Consider the following 19,100-nt stretch of genomic DNA (forward strand, 5'->3'; position numbering starts at 1 on the left):
CAAGTTTTTTTTACACAGAGTAGTGGGTGCGTGGAACGCATTGCCGGCAGAGGTTGTGGGGGCAGATACATTAGGGACATTTAAGAGATTCTTAGATAGACACATGAGTGATACAGAAATGGAGGGCTATGTGGGAGGGAAGGGTTAGATAGATCTTAGAGCAGGATAAAATGTCAGCACAACATTGTGGGCCGAAGGGCCTGTACTGTGCTGTAATGTTCTAACTTCTTTACTAACCGTGGCTTCCCTCCTGCTGTGGTTGAGAGTGGAGAAATGTTCCTACAGGAACATTTCCTCTTGACGGTAATGGCTCTGCAGATGTGTGGTTGATAGGCAAGGGAATTTTGATTGTATTGTCAACAGAATTTTTCTTCCCTATCTCAGATCTTTTGGTAGTGATTTGTAAATTCCATAAGGGCAAATTTCCATTACTCAAGTTGCCATAACATGGGTACACTGTAGTTTTCCTAAATTTTAAAAACTGCAGTTTTATGAATTTCGCTATTACATACTTCTCCTTAGGTGTGAGAAATGCTGGAAGTCCAGATGACCAGCTACAGCATAGGGTTGACATTGTCAATATTCATCTTGGTTCTACAATTAATTGGGTGTGATGTTTTACTTATGGAGTACAGGGTCCATTTACCTGAACTTCAAAACACAACATTGTCTACAAAAAATACTTTGGAAAGGTGAAGGAGCTGAGGATAATCTTTTATTTTAATCATTCTAGAATTCAAATTTCCCACGTATTGGCAACACCTTAGGAAATCAGCATTCTACCCCAGCCACAAGCTCAGAGATGCAGTCCCCTACTGACAATATTGTATCCACTCCAGACTCTGGGAGAACAGCCTCAGATGTAGATCAAGTGGAGGAGCACATTCAGCATTCCTATAATGAGGGTGAGTATCTTGGCTCCAAGTGGAGAAAGTGAAAATGTAGTATTAATATGTCAAAGTTGAGTTTATTGTCATATGCACAGGTGCAATGAAAAACTTACAGAAGCATCACAGGCACATAGCATCATATAAGCAGCACTCACAAGAAAAACATAAATTATACACAATTTTTATAAGAAAGAACGCAATTACAACAAAGAGTTAATTTTGGTGCAAAGTGATCATAGTGTTGCTAAAATGTAGTGATTAGGATTGAGCTGGTTGGTTCAAGAACCTAATGGTTGAAGGGAAGTAGCTGTTCTTGAATCTGGTGGTGTGGGACCAGGCTTCTGTCCTTCCTGCTTGATGGTAGCTGCAAGAAGGTGGCATGGCCCAGATGGTGGGGATCTTTGATGATGGATGTTGCCTCCTTGAGGTAGCACTTCCAATGGATATTACCGATGGTGGGGAGAGAGATGTCCATGACGTACTGAGCAGTGTCCGCTACTCTCTGCAGCTTCTTGGGTTCCTGCACAATTTGAATTGCCGTACCAGACCATGATGCAACCAGTAAAGATACTTTCAACAGTACATCTGTAGAAGTTTAAGAGTATTCGGTGACCAGCCAAACCACCTTAACATCCTAAGAAAGTAAGCCACTGCCATTGTCATCCCTGTGATTGCATCTGTGTGTTGGGCCTAAGACAAGTTACCTGACATGTTGACGCCAAGGAATTTAAAGCTGCTGACTCTCTCCACACCAATTTTTTTCCCCCTCAATGCACGTTTTCCCTCCTTGCCCTTCCTGAAGTCAACAATCAGCTTTTTAGTTCTACTGAGATTGAGCAAGAGGTGATTCTTGCAGCACCACTCAACCACGTGTCCTATCTCTCTCTGTCCATTGTATGACTGAAAACAACAATGTAAATTAGATAAAAGATGTTCAGCTTTGGAGAAACTTAACCCTTAAAAACTAACTTTAATTTCTACCATCTTGAAGAAAGCAAAACAAGTGTTATGTAGATAGTTGGTAGAAAAGTTACTTGATCCAATGAAATGGACTACTATTAAGTTCTGAAAAATTCCAACACTTATGAAGCGCAACCTACCTCTGAGTGCTCAGGGCCAAGGACACAAAATTTGCTGGTATTTGTACAATAAAAATTATATCTGTACTAAGTTGCCTACTCTGTATGACTACCAATCATTGAAATCTGGTTATATAAATTTGGTTTTAAAACATGAGCTAAAGAGAATATAATGTGTCTAACTTCCAGCAAACTTTGGTAGATTTGAGATGGACATTCTTGCCATAAGGCTTTTTCATTTGCAGCAAGGCAGTTTTGAAATGATGAATCATGACCTTTGTTGTCATCCAGCTGTCAGTGACTTTGTTCTCCAGTTTGTAGATTTCAATTTGAATCTTATGATCTTGACTCTTGGGCTGGCCCAGTAAATGCACAGAGCAAATTTCATGAGACTGTATCTTAATAAGTTCCTTTGCATTCAACCACATTATAAATCTCTGACTACTTAGTAACACAATAGCCTGGATTTCACTGGTAACTGCTGGAGGAATTGAACTGAACTTCTGGCATTTAAGTTGTACTGAGCCTAGAATTTCCACATGTAGTCAATTGTGGAGAGTCCCAAATATACCCTTGGATTTAAAATAGATTTGAATTAGGTTACTGTTACAAGGATAAAGGAAAGTAAATTGCTCTATTAAATTTTTTTGTTTAATGTTTTTAATTATATATGTGCTTTTTGATTTTTTTTAGTATTTATAATAAAGATATTATATCTTTATTTCAAAATATTTATTAAATTAATTTTACTTCATTTTAAACACTTTTTTAAATGTCTCTGAATGTCAGAGATATTTAAAAGCATTTGAAATACTTTTATAGCGTTTATAGCCAGTAAAGTTGAGGTGAGATATTTGCCAGCTGCCAAAGCTTTTTGCGGCATTTCAGAAAAGGGGATTCCTTATTGTGCTACTGGATACCCTGCTGCTCATCAGGCCATAATGCTGGAGTTACGGGCACTTAATGTCAACAGAAGTGGGACCTGCTAAATACAGGCATGGCAGATCTTAGCTGGTAATTCTGAATGTTAGACCTGGATCAACAAGATCCGGGCCTTTGGTTATTGGAGCTATTTCAAAAATTCTCAATTTAGTACTTGCCAAAACCACGCATCAGTAAAATCAGTTTTATTCTCCCATGGTATGTGGTGACAATCACTGGCAAGATCAGTGTTTAACGCTGCTTAAAAAGGGCCACTGCAGTGCTCTCCAATGTATTGTTAAAAAGGGAGTCATTTCATTTTGGTCCACTGTTAGCTGGTTAGGCCATTTTTAGAACACTGTTAAAAGACTGCAACTTTACTGAGGGCCTGGGGTTACTAAGCATAAGGTGCCCCTTTTATTATCTCTCTGAAGAGTTTCTTGATGGTTTCTTATGGCAGTGTGGGAGTTTCATGGTCAGTGTTCCTGATATTAGCTTCTTAGTTTCAGGTGTTTAAAACTGAATTTAAATCCCCCATCTGCTGAGGTGGGATTTATGGTCTGGACCTTTTTGAGTTACTTGTCCAGTGATTTAACAACTATGCTAATGTTCCTGATGGTAATATCAAATGAAAGTACTGAGTGGTTATGAATCTTTCACTTCAGTTTTCAAGAAAGTACAAGTACCAAGCCAGTGTATGTCAGTACTATGTTCCTAAAAAGTTTGAACTATGCATTAGGTTATCTTATGACAGTGGCAACATTCATTTGTATGTATAACTGAAAAAAAATGTGGAAAAGCACAAAATGATTTGGATGCAAAGTTAAATGAGTGCCCTCAAGCAGGCAGTCTGAGAATTATCTTCAGAAAAAGCTGGAAATGCTTAGCAGCTCAGGCAGCATTCGTGGAGAGAGTAACAGTTAACATTTCAGGTCAATGAACTGAAACGTTACCCTTGTCTCTGTCCACAGGTACTACCTGCCCTGTTGGGTAAAACCATTTTCTGATTTTACTTTGGGTTTGCAGTTTTTTTCTTAGCTTTTTGAGAATTTTCTTCTATGAGCCAATTCTCATTATTTCTTTTGGTTCATTTTGTTGAGCAAGAATGCAAAACCAGTGCATCTATGAAAGCTAAGTTAATCCAAGCATTTGCAGAGAGAGCTTCTGTCAGATTGATCGCAAGTGATATATTGGCTTGATTATACCTGAGGGGATAAATGACAAACATCGACTTAATCTAATTCTATTAGAATTAGAAAGCAAGTATGTAGCTTGTGACTGTGAAATCTTAATTAAAATTGATCTGATATTGGCATATTGCCAATATATTTTTTGAGATTGTGGACAACTGCAACTAATGGAAAATTATTACACTGTAAAAATGCATATTGTTGCCAAAAACAGAAATGTTAAAATTGCAGAGATCTGCCAGCATCTAAAGGAGCCCTTCCCATCTGAGTACATAATTTTGCAGGACAATGATATCAGTTCAGTACGTGCCTGCAACATCAGTTCTTTCATTGTTCCTGCATAAATTCAGCAGTCCCAAACTTTTGGGCAGCATTTTCTCGACTTCTCTGGTCCATTGGAATTCTCACATTCATAAGGCATGTTCAGTTTTACTTTAACTGAAGCAGCGGGCCATTTTTGGGGGTGGTGACAGCAAATTATTAAATACCTTACAATTTTTTTGAAATTAAGACTAAAATTTGGCAAGTTTTTGATTGTAATTTTCTATTGTTCTGCCATTACTGATTTTAATGACGTGTGAGATAATTATTAAAAATAATTGTTTCATCAAGATTTTGTAGCTTATTTCCACTTTTGTGACCTGAATTTCTTCCAGGTGCTTTGGTTTCTTCCCACATTTCATTGATGTTCTGGTAAGTTAATTGGCTGTTATAAATTACCCCTGAGTGCAGGAAAATAGCAAAAAGATGGACTTGTATCAGAGAAAAATTTGAAGGGGTCCACAGAAATGAGATAAGGTATGGGACTAATGGAATTGGTCTCATGGGAACTGGCTTGGTGAGCCAAATGGTCTCCTTCTGTACTTAGCAGTCTGGAAAGGAGCAAAATGTTGTCCCAATGATTTAGTATGATTATAACTAACTCTAGGAAAAGTCTTATTGAATTTTTTCGCAAGTACAAAGTATTTATCAAAATTCGGCTTCACTGAATACAACAAAATTGTTTTGATGTTCCATCAGCAGAGGAAATATATGAGATGACATAGCAATGACTTGTATTGAATTCAGTTTGTTTTTGCTGAAGCAGTGTGACTAAAGAGGATTTCATTTTGCAGAAAACGATGGTTTGGAATCTTTTCAACCTGTTCATCTGGAAATTACTTCAAGACAATACAGTTCAAGCGTGGACCAGTCTGAAAATTTAGAGCAGGAATTTCATAATGAAACTTCAATAAACAATAAATACATTCCTCCATCTGACCTTTTAAGAATTGAAAATGTAGGTGCTGATTCATTGACTGTGGATTCCATGAACCAATCATCTTATTCTGAACCAGCCATTGAAAAATTGCGAACTGATGATGGAGGAAATTCTCAAGAGCATGCTGGTCCATTCTTCCAACTAAATGGAACATTGACTACAGTGAGCGAGTTTAAAATCCCTAACCAAAATGGGAAAAGCCTGGAGGGCTATGAGTCTAAAACACAGGTTGTCACCTTTATCAAAACAATAAATTCAAATGATGAAGCCACTCTGGATAGTCTATCTTTTGAAGCCTCTAAGTTAATGTTATCGGAAGAGGACAATTGTATTTCTAATGAAGTACACCAAATTACAGAACAGGATCCCATGATGCAACCTAAGTGGTCACCTCATACAAAAGTAGGAACTGACGCTATCCTGGAACATGAATGTGAGTTAGAAGCTCAAAGGGATCAGTCTCAACCATCAAATTTCATGCCAGGAGATTGCCTGTTGGGGACCGTTATGCCAGTAAGTTGAAGCATGTGTTTGGTTCAGAGGTGCTTCTGGGCCAAGAATTGTTTCCTCCTTGTAATTTCTTTTAGCTTCTGAACAAGATGCCTTACATAATGGGCCTGATATTTATTTCTGTTACAGGAATTGGAAATATTTTTTTATATTTGTGCTCCTTTTTTAAAAATTTACTTTTATCACTTGGGATAAATATTATTAAATTCTGTGATTTGTCACAGATCCTTGTGTCAAGTATAGGTTATGTGGCAGTAAACTAACCCTCCTTTGTCCTAATGTACATTGGTTTCTGCAGTATCAGGGAACTTTCCATTTTCAGAAACAATTATCATCTAAGGATAGGACCTACTTGCATCTAGAAAAGCGTAGATTTATTAGGGTTAGTCAGCGTGGATTTGTGTGGGGAGGTCATGTCTTACAAACTTGAGTTTTTTTTGAGAAGATGATGAAGATTGATGAGGGTGGATGTTTCATAGATGGACTTTAGTAAAGCTTTTGACAATGGTAAGCTGATCCAGAAAATTAAGGTGCCTGGAATACAAGGAGAATAGGAGCCCCTGGTATTACAGGAAAGGAACTGGCTTGGATAGAAGATTGGCTGACTGATGAAAACAAAGAATGGAAATAAAGGGGCCTTTTCTGGTTGGCTGCTGGTGATTAGTGCTGTTCCACAGGGGTCGGTGTTGGGTCCACTACTTTTCACTTGATATGTTAATGTGGCCAAGTTTGCGGATGATACAAAGGTAGGTGGAGGGGCGGATAGTGTTGAGGAAATAGGGAGTCTGCAGAAGGACTTGGATAGGTTGGGAGAATGGGCAAAGAACTGGCAGATGGAATACAGCGTAGGGAAGTGTATGGTCATGTACTTTGGTAGAAGGAATAAAGGCGTAGACTATTTTACAAATGGGGAGAAAATTCAGAAATCAGAGGTACCAAAGGAACTTGGAGTCCTAGTGCAAGATTCCCTAAAGGTTAACTTGCAGGTTGACTCAGTAGTAAGAAAGGCAAATGCAATGTTATCATTAATTTAGAGAAGACTAGAATATAAAAGCAAGAGTATAATGCTGAGTCTTTATATGACATTGGTCAGCAACCTTGGGAGTATTGTGAGCAGTTTTGGGCCCCATATCTAAGAAGGGATGTGCTGGTGTTGGAGAGGGTCCAGCGGAGGTTTACGAGAATGATCCCGAGAATGAAAGGGTTAGCCTATGAGGAGCATTTGATTGTTCTGGGCCTGTGCTCGCTGGAGTTTAGAAGGATGATGGGGGATCTCATTGAAACCTACTGAATATTGAAGGGCCTGGATAGTGGACGTGGAGAGGATGTTTCAAGTAATGGGAGAGTCTAGGACCAGAGGGCACAGCATCAGAATAAAAGGACGTCCCTTTAGAACAGAGATGAGGAGGAATTTCTTTAGCCAGAGGGTGGTGAATCTGTGAAATTCATTGCCACAGATGGCTGTGGGGGCCAAGTCATTGGGTATATTTAAATCTCAAGTTGATGCATTCTTGATTAGTAAGGGTGGTCTTCAAAGGTTACAGGGAGAAGGCAGGAGAATGGGATTAAGAGGAAAAAGTAAATCTGCCATGATCAAATGGTGGAGCAGACTCGATGGGCCAAATGGCCTAATTCTGCTCCTTTGTCTTATGGTAGCTTGGATTCAAAATTGGCTCAGCCATAGAAAATGGTGGTGGTGGAGGGGTGTTATTCTGACTGGAGGTATATGCCCAGCAAGAACCAGTGCTGGGGCCTCTGTCGTTTGTGATTATGTAAATAATTTGAACGAAAATGTGGATGGGCTGGAAAGAAAAGATGAATTATGAAAGGAAGTTGGCAGATAACATTCAAAAAGATACCAAGAGATTTTTTAAATATATGAAGAGTAAAAGAGAGACACGGGTTGATATAGGACCAATTGAAAACAGTGCGGGAGAGATTATAATGGATAACAGAGAGATGGCAGAGGAACTAAATGAATATTTTACATCGGTCTTCACTGTGGAGGATATCAGCAATATACCGGATAGTCAGGGGTCTTGGGATAGAACTTAATTCAGTTAAGATTACTAGAGAGAAGGTGCTTGGGAAGCTAAATGGACTAATGACAGATAAGTCTCCCAGACCGGATGAGGTGCACCCCCGGGTTCTGAAGGAGGTGGCTTCAGAGATTGTGGAGGTATTGGTGATAATTTTCCAGGAATCAATTGACTCCAGCATGGTTCCAGAGGACTGGAAGGTCACAAATGTAGTTCCGTTGTATAAGAAGGGTGGGAGGCAGCATAAAGGAAATTACAGACCTATTGGTCTGACATCGGTGGTGGGAAAGTTATTGGAATTGATCCTCAAAGATGAGGTTATGGAATACCTAGAGGTGCAAGGCAAGATAGGACCAAGCCAGCATGGTTTCGTGAAGGGAAGATCCTGCCTGACCAACCTATTGGAGTTTTTTGAGGAAATCTCAGGTAGGGTGGATAAGGGAGAAGCTGTGGATGTTGTGTATTTAGACTTTCAAAAGGCCTTCAACAAGGTGTCACACAAGAGGCTGATTAATAAGATGAGAGGTCATGGAATTACAGGTAGGATATTGGAATGGGTGGAGCATTGGCTGGTAGGCAGAAAGCAAAGGGTGGGAATAAAGGGATCCTGTTCTGGTTGGCTACCGCTTACTAGTGGTGTTCCGCAGGGGTTGGTGTTGGGGCCACTTCTTTTTACATTGTACATTAATGATTTGGATGATAGAGTAAATGGTTTTGTGGCTAAATTTGCAGACGACACCAAGATATGTGGAAGAGAGACTTAGATAGTTTAGGAGAATGGGCAAAGAAATGGCAGATGAGATTCAATGTTGAGAAATGTGCCGTTGTACACTTTGGAAAAAGAAATAAATGGGCAGATTATTATCTAGATGGGGAGAAAATTCAAAGTACAGAAGTACAAAGGGATTTGGGGGTACTCTTGCAGGATACCCTAAAGGTTAACCGCCAGGTCGGATTGGCGGTAAAGAAAGCGAATGCTATGTTAGCATTTATTTCCAGAGGTAGAAAGTGTAAAAGTAAGGAAGTGTTGAGGAGGCTCTATGGGGCACTGGTGAGGCCTCATTTGGAGTACTGTGTACAGTTTTGGGCCCCTTATCTTGGGAAGGATGCACTGATGTTGGCGAGGGTTCAGAAGAGATTTACGAGGATGATTCCCGGAATGAAAGGGCTTACTTATGATGAGTGTTTGTGGGCTCTTGGACTGTATTCATTGGAGTACAGAAGAATGAGAGGGGACCTCATAGAAACATTTAGAATGTTGAAAGGACTGGACAGAGTAGATGTGGTTAAGCTGTTTCCCTTGGTGGGTGAGTCCAGGACTAAAGGGCACAATCTTAGAATTAGAGGGTACAGGTTTAAAACAGAAATTGTCGCCCTGAAATTAATTTTCCCCTTCTGCCCGCTGTAAGTAACACAGTGCCACGAGGTCGATTCGAACAAATACCTTTATTAGCAGTGCACCGCTAAGAGAATTCTCTTCAGCACTCACTAAGAGTCGCTTCCCAAGTTCTCCCTGAACAAAGGGCAGACAGACATTTATACAGGAATTGTCACGCACATCCTATGCAAACGGCGCCGCGAGTTCCGGTCAAGCTATACAGATCCCAAGACAGCTATCACACCTTGAGTTATAATCAAGGCTTTCAAAGGCAGGTATCACCCTTCATTGTTCAGACCAAGTCTTCACCTCGATGTTAATTACGCTCAGTATCGCCACCATCTGACATATCGGAATGGTTCGTTACCCGAAACAAAGGCAGTTAACATACTTAACATTCCAACCTAACTAGTGGGTCAGCAGCTTGCTAGTCCTTGCTAAAGAAATATAAATGCATCTATATATATTTTGTTTGCCAGTTATAGATATGGTTGCAATTCTTAACCCTTCACTTCCTCATTCTCTCCTTTTTATCATTTCATGATAAACTAGAGCGGCGCTGAGAACGGGGCCAAGAGCTCATTAATAAGGACCTTGCAACAGGTATTTAGACAGGCCAGCACCACACAGCATACTATTATAATCACTATTAGTCCCACAGCTCCATGCAGCAGGTATGATGCCCACGACCCTCCTAGCAGCCACCCCAACCAACTTGTCCCTCCTGTATATCCCTGCCTAAAGCTATCTACTTGCGTTTGAATGTCACAATCTTAGGATTAGAGGGTACAGGTTTAAAACAGAAATGAGGAGAAATTTCTTTAGCCAGAGGGTAGTGAAATTTTGGAATTCTTTGCCACGTACAGCTGTGGAGGCCCGATCACTGGGGGCATTTAAGGAAGAGATTGATAGGTATCTAACTAGTCAAAGTATCAAGGGATATGGGGATAAGGCCAGAAATTGGGGCTAGATAGGAATAGTATTAGTTTAGCTCATGGAGCGGACTTGATGGGCCATATGGCGTACTTCTGCTCCTTTGTCTTGTGATCTTGTGAAGTTTGCAGATGACGTGAAAATTGGTGGAGATGTAGATTAGAAGTATTCACAACAAGGAGAGGTTGGGGAGAGTAGTAGATGCAGCTCAGCATGTCACGAAAAGCAGCCTCCCCTCCATGGACTCTTTCTACACTTCTTGCTGCCTCAGAAAAGCAGCCAACATAATTTAAGGCCCCTCCTACCCCCCCCCCCCCCCCCCCCAATCAGGCAGAAGTATCTAAAATTATGAGAGGCATATAGATACGGTAGATATTCAAGAGTCTTTTTCTCAATATGGAAATGTCAAATACCAGAGGGCATAGATTTAAACTGAGAGGGGGAAAGTTTAATGGAGATGTACGCAGCAATTTTTTTTTTAAACACGGTGTTGGGTGCCTGCTACGGGAAGTGGTGGAAGCAGATATGATAGCGATGCTTCACAGGCATTTAGACAGACATATGAACAAGCAGGGTATGGAGGGCTATAGACCATGTTCAGGCAGATGTGCAATTTAAATTGGTATCATTGTCAGCACTGATATCATGGGCTGAAGGGCTGTTCCTGTGCTGTGCTGTTCTTTGTTCTATCATGCACTTACTCTGTGAGATTGCTACTTGAAGCAAATTCTGTGCCATGGTCTCATTGTCATTTGGACCAAGATCTATACTGCCAAACTTATTCGTAGTAAGATAGAGGAGAAATTCTTGAATATGGTGCAGTTTGAATCCCATGTCAACTAATTCACCGGATCATCCCCTCTATTATTGTCACCTTCTGCCAGATTTGAAATTCAGATATTTAATTTGGTTTTTGACGTGCATATTTAGATTTCATTTGCTAGATAATTATAAATCCAATAATTATAAAAAAATAATTCATAAGTTTTTAATATCAATGAATATGAACGATTCTGTTGCTGATTGCTGGAAATTTGCAATGGGCCATTCAACCCATTTGACCAACTCTGGCTGAAAAGTTATTCAGGCTAATCCTGTTTCCTGGTTTTCAATTTGTAGCTTGTGGGCTACTGCCAATCAAGTGCTCTTTCAGCAATTTTTTTCCAATATGATGAGAATTTCTACCTTCACCATTCTTTGAGGAAATATGTTGTAGACTCTTGCCCCTCTTTGGGTAGAAAAATCTTCATCAACTCCCTTCTAATCCTTTATTCTCATAGGTCTGGGGCACTGATTTATCTGCTAAGTGAAATAGGTCTTTCTTATTTGTTGGCTGCTCATAATTTATTATCTCTGTGAAATCTCTACTGAGTATTCTTATTTCCAAAGGCAACAATTCCAGCCTAGCCAATCCTTCCCTGTAACCAAGTTTAACAACCTATTATCAGTAAATGAAAATCAAGAAAACTGCAAATGCTAGAAATCTAAAACAAAAACGGGAAATGCTGGAAACACTAAATGGGTCAGGCAGCATCTGTGGAAAGAGAAAGAGTTACTGTTTTAAATCTGACAAAGGGTCTTTGACCTGAAATGTTAACTCTGTTTCTGTTGCCTGACCAGCTGAATAATTCCACCATTTTCTGTTTTTGCTTCAGCCCTGTGAACCGCCTCATTAATCCTCCTCTCCCTATTCTCTTTCTGATCTTACTATATCCGGAATGCAGTGATCAGATTTGTGTACTTTCTATGACTTTACCAGGTTTTCAGCATATAAGCACAGAAAGTAGGAGCAGGAATGGCCATTTAACCCTTTGAGCCTGCATCATTATTTGATATGATTATGGTTGATCATCCATCTTAATACCATATTCCCACTCTCTCCCCACACACTTTTATACCTTTTGCATCCAGAAATTCATGTATCTCCTTAAATACATCTCCAGCCCTCTAAGGTGGCAAATTCCACAGGTTCACCACCCTCTCAATGAAAAAAATATCTCCTCATCTCAGGCCCTAAATTTCTTGCCTTGGAGCCTATCACTGTGATCCATCATTCTGGACACCCAGACTGGGGAAACGTCCTCCTTGCTATCAGTCTTACTGTGTCGGAATTTTGCAAGTTTCAATTCGGTTCCCTCTTATTCTTCTAAACTCTACTGAATACAAACCCATTTCACCTAATCTCGCCTCACATGGCAATCCTGCCATCTAAGGCAAGTCCTTGGTCTAGGAGATCATAAGTGCACATAATTCTCCAGATGTAGTTTTACCAAAGCTCTGCATAATTGTAGCAATACATCCTTTTTCCTGTCTTAACCTTGGTTGCAAGTTATCTCTTATTACTAGAGTAACAGTCAGCTCTTCTCTCCACCTCTGAGGCATTGGATGCCATAAGAGATGACCTGAAGTGGTCCCATTGATTCTTAATGCAGTCAAGTGAGATTGACAGACTTGTAGTCTCTGATACCTTGTGTCTTAAAAAGAAATATAACTTCCCATTTTATCACTGGCATTTAGTGAAGCTGAGAGAATGTTATATTGTGCTATTGTCCCTTATCTCATGTTGGGCAATTCTTCCTGTGGTCAGTCAATGCTGGGGATTCATTCTATCAATTAATGTTATTCATCTCCTTGCTTATATTTTCTTAATGTTCTTGGAGAACTTCACAGAATGTGGCAGCTCCTAAATGTTAGTTCAAACTAAAAATGCTGTCCATTCTTATTCTGTGGTGAGTACCACATCTTGCATTCCATATTCTAGCCAAGAAATGCAAGTATTACCTATGCACCCTCTCTGTACCTCTACACTTCTCACAGTCTTATCATTAATCTTGTTCTCCCTTACCTTGTGTTCCCTTGTACAGCATGTGTGCACATTTGTATGCTTGAGTGCATGTAGATTCATGGAGTTATACAGCATGGAAGCAGGTCCTTCAGCCAACCTGGCCATACTGACCAAGATGCTTGTCTAAACTAATCCCATTTGCCTGGATTTGGCCCTGGTGCCTAAAATCCTCATAATTTACATGAATGATAGAAAAATAGGGGGCTATGTGGGATGGAAGAGTTAGATAGATCTTAGAGCAGGATAAAATGTCAGCACAACATTGTGGGCCAAAGGGCCTGTACTGTGTGGGCCAGAAAATGGCAGATGGAATTTAATGCAGACAAGTGTGAGGTGTTGCATCTTGGAAGGACAAATCAAGGTAGGACATACACAGTAAATGGTAGGGCACTGAGGAGTGCGGAGGAACAAAGGGATCTGGGAGTTCAGATACATAATTCCCTGAAAGTGGCGTCACAGGTAGACAGGGTTGTAAAAAAGGCTTTTGGCATATTGGCATTTGTAAATCAAAGTATTGAGTCCAGGAGTTGGGATGTTATGGTGAGGTTGTATAAGACATTGGTGAGACCAAATTTGGAGTATTGCGTGCAGTTCTGGTCACCTGACTATAGGAAGGATATTTGTAAGATTGAAAGAGTGCAGAGGAGATTTACTAGAATGTTGCCAGGTCTTCAGGAGTTGAGTTACAGGGAAAGATTGAACAGGTTAGAACTTTATTCCTTGGAGTGCAGAAGAATGAGGGGAGATTTGATAGAGGTTTACGAAATTATGAGGAGTATAGACAGGGTTAATGTGAGTAGGCTCTTTCCACCTAAATTAGGAGAGATATGTATGAGAGAACATGGCTTTAGGGTGAAAGGGGAAAGGTTTAGGGGGAACAATAGGAGGAACTTCTTCACTCAGAGTGGTGGGAATATGGAATGGGCTGCCATCTGATGTAGTAAATGCGGGCTCACTCTTGAGTTTTAAGAATAAATTGGATAGATACTTGGACGGGAGAGGTCTGGAGGGTTATGGACTGGGTGCAGGTAAATGGGACTAGCAGAATAACGTTTTGGCACAGACTAGAAGGGCCAAATGGCCTGTTTTCTGTGCTGTAGTGTTCTATGGTGTGTAGTGTTCTACTACTATGTGTGGATCAAAGGACAATGAGACCCTCAAATTTCTGTAGGAGATTTCAAGATCCATTGTTATGCAAAGTTAACATAAAATTTGCTAGTCTCCTGCTATAATTATTGATAAATGTTTTAACAGAAGTACTGCCCAGGAAAATTACTTTCATGTTGATTTTCTTCAAATACATTGCAAAGACAATGTGTGGATTAGAATTTGTTATTTGAATGAGGAATTTAAATTCAGACAATGAAATAATTTGCGTTTTTTTTAAATACAGCTGAAATCAACAATGACTGTGAAATATCTAAGTTCAGGGAAGGAAATCTCTTGCCATGTGTATGTCTTAACTGTTTCAGTGCAGCTACAATTCTGCATCATCCTTGCTGTGCAGAAAATTGCTTAAGTATGTGGACTAAAAGCAGGACAAATCCAATCTGATTACTCACCATTGCATCAAACTATGAGCAAAGTTGCAAATGATTGCACAATGTTCAAATTCATTTGGGGAAGCCCATGCTAAGCATGCAGTAACAAAACAGGAAAAATTCAGTTGTATACTTGAAGTAGCAGTTGACATTGGTGCCAAGCAATCACCATTTCCAATTTGTGGCCTGCTGAATTCATTGAGCCTTTCAAATCACGGGTCTTTATTTAAATCAATGCTAAATACCACAATGGCTTACTGGATTAGCATCCCATACGTCATCTGTAACATTTGCACTCTCCCAATGGCAGACCATGGCTACAGATTTTGCAATCTAGGTGCAATAATCCAATGCTTTCTTTGTGGTGTCTTCCACATCTTGTGACATTTATTGGCTGGAAGAACAAGAGCAGCAAGTCATTACATTATCCTAGCTTGAGAAACTCTCATCCCTTATCCAGGATTTTGTTTACTGAACAGTACTGTGGGAAGTACTTTCACCAGATGGGCAGCAGCAGTTCACCATACTCTGAAGGGAAATTAGAGATGAGTATTGTATGCTGGAATTGTTTGCAATGCCAACATGAACAAATATTAGCAATTGAACCAAGTTTGCTGTATTTTTTCTTTGATACATGTGTTCAAAGTTGTCAGAAATGGCTAAATATGTATATAATGTCTTAGGGTACAGAATCAGATGTTGGAATTATGGAAGAACCAGAACTGACACAGTTAACACTTAATGATTCAACGCTATTAGATGACGAACTAGGACAAGAGTTTCCAGTTGATGAAAATGAATTAAATGAAATACAAGCATTTTCTCAGGTAAAATATCAAATGCGTTTCTTTGGCTTTACAGGTTTGATTTACAAAAATATATTGCAATCTCACCAAGAAGTAAAATTTTCATGGTTGTCGTGGTGGTTTAAATTTTAGGCTACAATTTTGTGTACAGAAGTTTGGAAATAAAATTAATTTGTCATCATATTTTTAATATAATCCGGTATTGGATAAATGTTAGATCCGGTATTGATAAATTCAGTGAAATGTGATAGCTATATACAATATTGTCGAATCTTTATAATGGTGTTTTAAACAGAACTTCTGTATAACAGTGACAAAGAAACACCACATAAAATACAGACCTGCAGTGCTAATATTTTGTTGTTAATTTTTTTCTATTTTTGGTGTGCACTTTGTATTCTGTACTGAATATACTTTACTGTTTAAATGTATGCCATGTCCTGGGAGTGGATTGGTCACCTGCCCCTACCTATGTTTGAAAGAGAAGTAGGTGGGTTTAATTGAGGTTCAAGTTTTTGCCTTCCACCTATTTTTGGAAGTCAAAATTCCTCCTTTGGAGTTACATGGATTAATATGGAAATTCAATCATTTAGTTAAAACAGTTTGGAATTAAACTGAATGTTGGAGATAAAAATAATCTCTGCATTTTTATACCAGATTCAAAAGCAAGAAATGTATTCTCTTGCATTTCAACATTGAAAATAAATTTACACATTGTGCATAGGTACATACCTACTTGAAAAGTATATTAAATGTAACTTTTGTATACATTTATTTTCAGTGTATATGGTTTTAATTAGTAACTTATTTCAATTGCATAATTTTAACTCCCTAATTATATTATTCAATGAATAATTAATATTTAAATTAGATTTATTTCATTTACAAGAAATGTTATAAAAACCCGATTGCATAGAAATAAATGCAAACATCATGATTGCCAGCATGATACCCAAGCAATGCCAGGTATAGCAGCTAGTTCATAAGAAAATTGTAAATGTTGGAATTGCTCAGGCAGTTTCTGTGAAAAGAGAAAGAGTTACTGTTTCGGGTAGTCAGAACTTTCCACAGCTTCCAACCTTGCAATCTACCAGTCCAACAAAGTCCACTTCTACCTCCTGCCCAAGATCCACAAGCAAGACTGTCTGAACAGACCAGGTTGTTTCAGCCTGTTCTGGCCCAAGCAAAGCTACTTCTTCCTACCTTAATTCCATCTTGTTGCCCCGGTCCAGTCCTTTCCCACTCGTATCCATAACGCTTCTGATGCCTTCTGACAAGTTTCAAATTCATTGGTCCTCACCTGCTCATCTTTCTTATGGACAAGTAACCCTTTACACCTGCATCCCATACAGGGTAGCACAAGGGCCCTTCACATCTTCCTGGAATAGAGACCCAACCAATTGCCCTTCACCAGCACAGTCATTCATTTGGCTGAACAACTTTTCCTTCAACTCCACCCAATGTAGTTATGGGAACCCGCATGCATCCAAGATATGACTTTATGTAGGATATGTGGAACTGTCTTTGTTTCAACCTTGCAGTACTACTCATGCCCCCTCCTTCACCACTGTTTCTGCTACTTTGGTGCAGCTTCCTGCACTGATTCATTACCATTTCTGCCAATTTGCCTCTGTTCTCATTTTCACAGAGTCTTCATTTTTTGGATCTCTTTCTCTCCATCTCGGGGATAGGTTAGCAACAACATCCAATACAAGCCCATGGACTAACACAGCCATTTCAACTGTGCTTCCTTTCAACTTGCCTCCTATAATGGCTCCATTCTTTTCTTCCAGTTCTTTCATCTCTATCATATCTGATGTAATGAAAATACTTTCTATACAGTTGCCTCTGAGATGTCCTTCTTTCTGAACCCATGGCATCCCCCTCGACCATAGTTGACAAAGCCCTTAATCTATCTCTTCATTTTTACTGCTCTTCTGCCTTCACTCCCTTCTCCCGAGCAGAGCAAAAATAGTTCCCCAGTTCTCATTTCTGCCCTACCAGCCACTGCATTCAGTGGATCATCCTTTGCAGTTTCCACTGACAAAGGGTCTTCAACCTGAAAGATTAACTCTATTTTCCTTTGAAGCAATGGCTGCCTGACCTGCTGAGTGTTTCCAATGTTTTCTCTTTTTTGTTTCATATTTCTAACATCTGCATTTTCTTCATTTCCACAGTCTTAATTACCTTCCTTTCATCCTTCTTTCTCTTCTCTCATTGTCTGCTATTGTTATTAGGATTTTTTAAATATTCCTTTGTTAATACCTCCACTTAATTTTTCCCATTTGAATCATGCCTGTCACTTCTAAAAATGTTAGACTTGTCAAGCTTGGTATTCTGAAATTTGTGGTGGTTTATTCAAGTTTGTTAGTAATAACATCAAATTCAAAAACTGATTTTAAAGAAAAGTCCGACAGTGAGTGTGGAGCCAACAAGAAAACAATTTACCCAAGTTATTTCTGTTTTTTATTATAATAAAGGTATCACACTGACAATTCAATGCTCAGGTTTAAGTGCAGTCTCAATAAAACCCTATCATATATCTTGTTGAACCTCCATTATTACTTGTCTACTTTTCTGTGGATGATTGGAAACCATTAGGTTTTCCTTAACAATTCAAATGTTTTCATTTGAGTTATTATATACTTCATTCATAACATCTTTCATTCAGCCAATTTAGGGTGTGTGTTTTCTCTAATCTTGTCTCCTAGTGGTTCCCAAGTATCCCCAATGACTTCTTCTGCCATTCATGAATCTGTCATCTTCCTTCCCATCAAATTTTGTTAGTCACCTTCAGTTTTTTTTTGTTTCTCCCCACCCACTTCTGTTCTTTTAATATTTTCTGAAATTGGTTATTTTGTTACCATATTTATCACTTTCAGTTTTAGTTTTGAGTCTCAATTTATCCATGCCATTATCCATAAAATATGAAGTAGTCTTTTTTCCTGAGTATGGGGTTATTAAAAAAAATTGTAATACTGTTTGCTTTTCAAATTCCATCACCGATCAACAGACCTGCTTACCAATTTCTCAGAAATGGGAAAGCACAAAAGTGCACATGTTGAAAATCTGAAATAAAACAAAAGTGCTGGAAATATTCAGCAAATCAAGTAGCACCTGTTGCCAATTTTTCACCTCCGTTAACTCAGATTTTTTTAAAACTGCATTTGGTTTATTATTGTCACTTGTACCGAGGTACAGTGAAAAATTTGTCTTATATACTGTTATTCTGTCATTCCAGTCTTAGTTCTGTGTTTTTGTACCTTTATTTATTCTCTTTTATTTGGGCCTTTTTTAAAAAAATGTTATGATTTGGTGGTTTCTATTCAAAATATTTACCGATATTAGAACTTTCAAGATGTGAGATTAGTTGGTTTATGTTAAGGGTACGGAGTTTGGGTGCAGATTAGCTATGATCTGCTTGTGTAGAAGAGCAGGCCAAAGTGCTGAATGGCTATCTACTGTGTTTTTCCTACATTCGTACCTGCTGTACCCCATCTGCTTGCTTACTAAGAATTTGAATTTGTTTGAATAAACTAGAAAAAGACAACTCAAAGTTCAATTGAGGAGTTAATATATCCTCTCAAATATACCTTAATGAAATAAAGCAATTTAACACTGCATAACTTAAATTCTAGAAGACATCTTGCTTTCTATATTAAATTCAGTGTGTACTGCTGTGGAATAAATCAGTATTAAGTTTGTTC

General features: G+C 38.9%; 1 protein-coding gene across 9 annotated transcripts in view; it reads left to right on the forward strand.

Annotated features, from left to right (window-relative positions):
• The window catches only part of cep295 (centrosomal protein 295), a 93,746-nt gene that overhangs the window by 61,193 nt on the left and 13,453 nt on the right, over window positions 1-19,100 (forward strand). For 6 of the 9 annotated variants that reach the window (XM_052025964.1, XM_052025959.1, XM_052025963.1 and 3 more), the window contains exons 22-25: window positions 734-905; window positions 5,196-5,854; window positions 9,821-9,871; window positions 15,271-15,414. In XM_052025964.1, the coding sequence (XP_051881924.1) occupies window positions 734-905; window positions 5,196-5,854; window positions 9,821-9,871; window positions 15,271-15,414 (1,026 nt within the window). The remainder of the gene's footprint in view (window positions 1-733; window positions 906-5,195; window positions 5,855-9,820; window positions 9,872-15,270; window positions 15,415-19,100) is intronic. The other 3 variants (XM_052025968.1, XM_052025969.1, XM_052025965.1) reach the window with 1 other exon arrangement.

Source organism: Pristis pectinata, chromosome 11 (assembly GCF_009764475.1).
Source record: "Pristis pectinata isolate sPriPec2 chromosome 11, sPriPec2.1.pri, whole genome shotgun sequence".
NCBI classification, from domain to species: Eukaryota; Metazoa; Chordata; class Chondrichthyes; order Rhinopristiformes; family Pristidae; genus Pristis; species Pristis pectinata.